At 39.9% G+C, this 7,580-nt stretch overlaps 1 protein-coding gene across 5 annotated transcripts in view; it reads right to left on the bottom strand.

Annotated features, from left to right (window-relative positions):
• ELAVL4 (ELAV like RNA binding protein 4) overlaps positions 1–4,731 on the bottom strand; it is a gene marked incomplete at both ends in the record, with an annotated part of 89,686 nt that extends 84,955 nt beyond the window's left edge. For 3 of the 5 annotated variants that reach the window (XM_084242052.1, XM_084242053.1, XM_084242054.1), the window contains one exon: positions 4,684–4,731. In XM_084242052.1, coding sequence (XP_084098178.1) covers positions 4,684–4,731 — 48 coding nt within the window. Of the gene's footprint in view, positions 1–4,227; positions 4,345–4,683 lie in introns of those variants that run through there. The other 2 variants (XM_084242050.1, XM_084242051.1) reach the window with 1 other exon arrangement.
• Positions 4,732–7,580: the final 2,849 nt, after the last annotated feature.

The raw sequence follows: 7,580 nt of genomic DNA, 5'->3' as shown, positions 1-7,580 counted from the left end.
TATGGCACAAACATGGCACGATCAGCTGCCACGAGTGCCCCTTGATTTGATTTTCCCCCAGAAAAAGATGATGCTAAAAATAGATTTACTACTTTGGCAGAAAGGTTTTCCACTTCCCCTTCCACATTCAAAAGTCCTGTTTCACAATCGCATCCGCTGGTACTGAACCTCACCTCCTCCACCCCTTATTCCCAGCCTTCCCCATCACTCCTATCAGGATACTGAAAAAGAAATGTGCCTTTAACTTTAACAGTCGTGTAATTCTGTTGAAGGCTCACAGAGGCGGTGGACACGCCAGCCAACAGCAAACGGTGACATTGTGGTTGTCAAAAAAGACACCAAGCTTGCTTAGCTAAAATGTGTGTTCGGTGGAAGAGGCAGTGTGTGTGCCTTGTGTGCATGCAGTGCCACTACACTTGGAGATGGATTCTGGTTTTCAGAAAAGAGAAATACTAATAAACACACACACACACACACACACACAAATGATCTGCACAGTGATTTACAATGCACAGTCCACCATCCTTAACACAGCACGCGCACACACACACACACACACACAGTTGGAATCTCCAAGCTGCCTTCCTCTTTTCACTTACCATCTTCAAGCCATTCCACTCCATCTGTGATCAGAAGAAGATGGACCCTCACACAGTGTGTCAAAAGCAGAAAGGAATGTTATGTAAAAGCTGACATTCCTTCTTACAGAGCTGCTGCCCAGAGAAGGAAGCAACAACTCAACACGCCAGGCACCGCTACACATACAAGCCGCCTCCTCTTTTTTATGAGGTCATGACAGGAAACTCTTTGAAATACAAGATGCAGCATTTACTGAAGCCCAAATAAATCACTCTCTTTGCCGTTTTGACTGCGCAGTCCCCCGAAACACACTGCCCATCTCAACGCTCAGTATCCAGGAGCTGCCTCTTGAGGTTTACATTTCCAGCACGGAAATGGAGAGAATCCTAACCCTGGTACATTTATCCCCAGCCCCACAAAACCCAGGCACGCAAACCCCCGCGCCCTTAGAGAAAGAAAACCCTTCTTTTGCCATCATGGTCTCATGTACTATAGAACCTCTTTCAACAAACCAGCAAATATTTCAGTCCACCTTCTCCCCATCCCCCACCTCCTGCCTTTATGTTGAAGGGAAAATTGACAATGACCTGTTAAAAATGACAATCTCTTTCCCCACTGATTTTCAACAGAAGAACCTACCCACACTCTCTACACAAAAGAGATAGTAAATGTAGGAACCGAACAGCGGTAGAGAACTAAACTCTTGTGCAAGCATAAGACTGGCCAAGGTGTAGATGCTTTTCTTCCCTCCAGCAACACAAACAACAGATTATAAATCTAGTCATACCTACCATAACCATTCTTATTGGCAAATATTGGGTCTCGCCGGGCTTCGACTCTTCTCTTAAAATTTGCAAAGGTTTCAGAATATATATTCTAAATGACTACTGTTGTTTTATATATATATATATATATATATATATTAAAAGATCCACAAAACACAGTGTGGATGACTGTAAAGTAAATCAATTATTTGGGGGGAGGGAATAGGGGAGAGAAAGAAAAAAAAAAAGAAAGACAAGGAGCAGTGAGCTGAAACCCCCGATTCTAGGATGTAGATAAGAACAACTGAACAGAGGCTTGCTGAAATTGGCTCGAAGCTTCCCCTTTTTACATCCATTTATGGGACCATCTGTCAGCCAAAGCCAGGATCTGATTGGCTGGGGAAGCGAAGGGAGGCGTTGCAACATCAGGTGCTATTTAAATTAGCTACTGCCAGATTGACGATGTTAATGATTTGGTGACCTCTACAACAACAGAGACCAGATTTCTGAACTGCTTCTTGTGTCTGGTAATTAAGGCCAGGCTGAGGCAACAACAGCCATACTTGTATTTTTTACCTTTTCTCTCCTCCCAGTTCAAAAGTACTGTAACAACTGCAGGTCACTGGCGGCTTGCAAACCTTACCAGGGGGAGTGTCCTCCCTTTCCCCAGTTCCAAGGGCTGCCCCACCCCACCCCTCTGAGGGAAGGCTTCTCCTCATATAGAATATTTTCAACCACCTTATCTTTCTCCACAGTTGCTTTCTAGAGAAATGCATATTTAATGATCTGCCTCTAGGCTTAAAGACACAACAAAAGCACTTTAATGTGCTAATATATCTACATTCTAACTTTATTATTTCCTAATATTGCTGGTTTTTAGTTAGTAATGCTCCTTTTACAGCTAAGATGGCCAGCCTATCAAAAGAAAGCAGTTTGAAATTGTGCTTGCTCCATGAACTAGGTTCATATAAGTTTGCTTCAGAAAACTATTTCCTAATAAACAAAAAAAAAAAAAAATAAAACAAGCTGGAGGGAAGAGGGGGGGCAGCTGTCAGCTTCTACCTTTCTGCCTCCTGTCTGAGCTTTTCAAAACAGAGAATGATGAATGATTTATTTAAATGAATTTATTTCTCAACGTGGATAGGGGCATGATCTGAATTTTTAAAAATCCACTGAAACACACTCTCTTGGCTTTCCCTACTGCTATGGAGCAAGGTAAAATGTGCCTTTGACAACTGCCTCATTTCATAACCAGTACGGAGTGCTCATCTTGCTTAAGTGAACGTGTGATGATTTTTTTTGCTTCTCTCCTTCAAAGGATGTCTTTTCTCTTTGGCCTCTTAAAAATCTTGCTAAGAGGCACTTAGCAAAAGTGTACAATGATGTATATATAGTTTGTCTTCCTATGTTATACATTCCATAAACTCCACACTACCAAGCCTTCAGTAGTACAGTCTTTTTTGTTCTGGTTTGGCTTTTTTAAGTGGTTTTCCTGAGAAGTGCGTGCTTTACTCCTATCCAAAAGACTAACTTATCACCATTCATTCAATTAATAATTTTATCAATTTCTCCCTCAGTACATTCTCAGGGATAATAAATATTATCAAAGACATAATTCAACATATTCTTAAATCTTTGGCTAGAATCGACAGCAAGATGGGACTGGGAAGAGTAGAAATATAGGCCGAAAATCATGCTATCCTGGGCTTCAAAATCCAAGAATAAATGGGTCTATGAAACATTATTAGAAGACAGCTTTTACATATTTAAGAATTAAAAGGATTCTTTCCAAGCTACGATTTCATGAACACACACACACACCCACAAATACACACGCACATAAATATACACTTTGAAAAATACAGATACACCACAAGCCATATGTGTTTGGTATACTACATGAATTATTAGGCTTGACTATAAATAAATTCGACTAATCAAAATGAAAATACATGAAATAGAAAAGTAGAGATGTTAAAACTATAATACTCTCAAGCAGAACAATACCTAATTAAGTAAACTTTTAAAATAATTTCTTTTGCAAGTGCATAGAGTCCGGATAGTCCCATAGTATCTGTTGAACTGTATTAAAGATGAATTCACAGGTTGAGGACTCTAAAGAGCTGAACATATGTACACAGGGTAGGTACAGGTGCCCCAAACCAACAACAGCCACTCTCAGTGTGATCTCACCAATATCAAAATATTGTGAAAAGTACATGAAAACACAATGCTGACAAACCCAAAGACAGCTCGCTTCAAACAAAATATTTACTAAGTATTTCTCTGAACGTTATACAAGAAAGAGTTTCTTAAAACCCTTTTCTTCCATTCATACTAATCTCATTACACTTCGTGAGCCATGAATTAACATTGGGTATATCAAAAGATATTCTGGTCACTTTTCTGAAATATTAACTGTATATTACAGTATAAATAATTAGCTGGTTTTGCTAGGCTAAAGAAACAAAAATCCATGCACTTTGTATATTGATCACTTCTCCAAAAACCTCCACTCTAAAGTCTTTCAACAGAATCCTCAAACAAATGCACAAATGTCCTCAGAGGCCTTTTCTCCAAAGACAAAGGCAGATTCCTATTGTTGGGAAAAGTCAACCTTATTATTGCATTTCCAATAGTACCATTCATCTTTCAGAGTGAGGGCTGACCGCTACATCAGTGGTGTGACATTTGTAAAGCAACAGATTCTCAATATATTATCTCAAGGATCAGGCAGGCGAGTCTCCCAGTCATGCATGATTTTTTTTTTTTCCGCCACAATTCACCACCACAGAAAGAAACTTGTCTCACTCAAACAGCTAAGGCAACCTAAAAATGATATCCCGGAGCTGTGGGGTTGCCAGCACCGCTGTATTCCTCTTACCATAAATGAGCAGTTTCTTGACTCATTAATAACAATTTCCCTTAAAAGAAGTAATCTCATATCAGTCAGCCCCTCGCCACCATGCACACATCCCAAAGGTTGCAGATATCTCAGCATCAGTCGCCGGCAGCCAGCTTTCCCACACAGAGTCCAGATGGACTGTACCAGAAGCCAATTCAGCGTTAATAACTACCTACTCCGCGCAGTGGAGAAGCCTTACGTGGCACAATGGGCCAGGAAACAGCAGCCGTCTGAAACTGCAAATAAAAAAGACAACCAAATTCTCCAAAAGCATCGAAAGGAAGGAACAGAAATGGAAGCGTTAATTGTTATTTCCTTGACTTCCATAAGAAAAAAAGAAAAAAAAAAAAAGAAAGAATCCTTCATAAACATGGGGGGGGGGGAATGGGGGGGGGAGAACCAGATGCTGCCCAGAAAAAAGTGACAAAATATTACCTCATTATTTAACAAAGCAGCATTAAGCGTCCTGCTGATTTCAAACATCTTGCCACAGATTTTGTTTTAAGAGAAACAGAGAGAATCCTTTGCAAAGCACTCCGTCTGCAAAGGGTTCTTCAATTTTCTTGCACGCCACGGAACAGTCAATATATTATTTCCCTAGAGTTCGCACATTAAAACCTCTAGTCAGTGAGCTGAATTTTCCCCTTATCTCACACACAGTAGACTCCTGTTATATGTACTGCTCTCTTTGCAAGAGCTGCCTGCCCCAAACATGGCTGGTGTTTAAACTACTCTTTAAAGTAACAGTTCACTATATAACCACCAGGTGGGTAGAGTGCACAGATTCAAACGAACCATCTTAAAAGATTGTGGTGTTTTTTTTTTTTTTTTTTTTTTTTCCCTTGGAATAGCTTTTGGGTGTAGGATGTAACACAAGAAACGCCAGCATCCTAACAGGAATCTTGTCTTGTATCTCTCTGTATCTTGTCAAAATAAATAAATAAAATTCCTCTTCCTGACTTACAGCAAGGAAACAGAACACCATCACCAATTCTAATAAGAACTATGAAGAATGAAACACAAACAAGCTTTGTTTCATTCAGTAAAGGATGAGCAAGAAAAATCCAATCCACAGAGGGGCCGGGTTGTGGGGGGTGGTGGGGGGGCGAGCGGCAACACAAAAACTCCATGGAAATATTTTCTTTTAGTAAAAAGAGGAAAGAATTGACACGTGATAAAAACTTAACCCCAAAGTATGCATATAGAAAAAAAAAAACATGTACCAGATGGGGGTGGGGGTAAGAGTTTCAGGGTGCAACTTTTCTTTTGAGAAAAACATTAGGTTTATTTGATATGGTCTTTCATGACACAAAATAACCAAAAGCTTTAAAAGGAAAGATACCGAAAAAAAAAAATTCTAGGCATCTCTTTACAAAACACAATTACATGAATAATTATAAACAGATATAAGAGTAAACTGATCACATATCTGTCCCCAGTGCTGTTCTTTTCCCCTAAGATCTGCCTTGAAGTGGAACATTTCTGTTGGATGCTATTTTGGATGTATAGCTAACTTGGCATCTCCTTTGTACAATCCTATCCAATTAATCTGCTCCTCTGCCAGGAGTAAATACAATGTCCCACGTTGAAAGTCCGAAGTGATGGGGGGTGGGGGGGCATTAGAGGATAAAGAACCACCTGGACAAAAATAAATCTCATCACTTCTACAGTTACATTTTAGGAGAGTTTTATTATTTACAAAGATTGCATGCACCATTCTACATTCTCTCGTATCTAAAAGAGAAACCAACATACACAGATACCTGGGATTTTGTTTTCTTGGCCGCACAAAATTAAAGCCCTGGAACTTCCACATCCTCTTGCAAACACAGACTTCGATACTGGTATTTTCCAGACCATCCAGGCAACATTTAGCTACACACAACAGTGACTATCTCCTTCATCTTTAAGTCAAGGCTGCATCACTTAATACCATTTAACCTCCTCGAATATATTAAGTTTCAAGTGACAATTTTTAACTGGGGAGTGAGAAGGAGGAGTTGCTCTCATCAAATTCTGGTTGTATAAAATAAGCTAATTTGTACACTCACCATATGTCTTAAACACTAATTAAAAAATGTCACTTTCTTCAAACATTAAAATGTAATCAGCCTAGTAAATAAAATATTCTCGAGTTTTCTTGCCTTGGTGATAATTTAAAGAGTGTTTATCTCAAGGTAACCTCTCTATTTTGATTACCAAGGAAGGCTTTTGATTTGAAAAGGGAAAAAAAAAAGAGATATTGGGGGCTGGTGGGGAGTGAGAAGAGAACACCACAACTGTATGTAGCTGCACAAAGGAAAATAAGATGAAGCGGGTTTTTAAGGACCCATACTCTTGTTACCCTAAGGCAAATCCAGCCAATCAATACCTCCCATTGATGGTCTACCATCTGCCATGCTACCCAGCGATGTGGCTAAACAGACCTGTTCCATATGACCGTAGCCGGCTCATTTTCAGTCGATTAGGGCAGATCCAGGGCATTCACGTGCAACAGCACAAAACTCCAAGTCAGACTGAGCCTCTTCACATCACTCCCTCCAAGCACAGCTGCAGACCTTTTCCTCCTGTTGTGGGTATCTGCATTACCTCTCCTTGCCCGCTCAATTGAATTAGCAAAATGGGGTGGGAAGGTAAAGTGAACAGACACTCACATATCCACATACACAGAGAGATAATTGCTGGTCCTTCTTCACTGTCATGCAGAAATCGGGGATTCCATGTGCTCTGCTCTAAGATGATTATGGCACACCATTTAAATAGCATCATCAGTGACTCTGACCTGACATTTTCCTATGGTTCAATTTCTTTTTATCCTTTCCCTCCTCCCTTGAAAAATAACCTAAACTACTGGCATTTCTTCCTTCAGGGAAAATATAAACAGTACCAACAGACAATGGCGTGCTATAGTTAAGGGCTTTTGATAAAATTTAAAACCTAATTTTCCTCTGATGAATTGTGGTGTAGATTTTGATTTTTTTCCTCTGTAGAAATGCAAAATCAAATTCTATAGAAAAATGCATCCATATCACAGAGGCAAGAAAGATGCACTGGACTGACACAGAGACTCCCCATAGGACCAGGAAAATTCACTGTCGATGTTCTCTTAGAAATATGACCTGATGGTGTGATGCTTCCTTTTTCCTAAGTAGTTTCATTTACTGTGGATTGTGGGAATGAACTAGAGGACTGTTCCTGTGTGGGGAAATGTGACAAACTCTTAAATTGCCAAGTTTACCTGTGCAGGTAAACTACCTTAAAGGTCAATTCACATTTGACCTTGCCATTTTCTTACCACACTCTTTGTCCTTATGTCAGACAGAAGAACAGCT

This window comes from Talpa europaea (genome assembly GCF_964194135.1).
Source record: "Talpa europaea genome assembly, chromosome: 9".
NCBI lineage: Eukaryota > Metazoa > Chordata > Mammalia > Eulipotyphla > Talpidae > Talpa > Talpa europaea.
The sequence above is the reverse complement of the archived record's forward strand: the minus strand, read 5'-3'. Positions and strand labels throughout refer to the sequence as shown.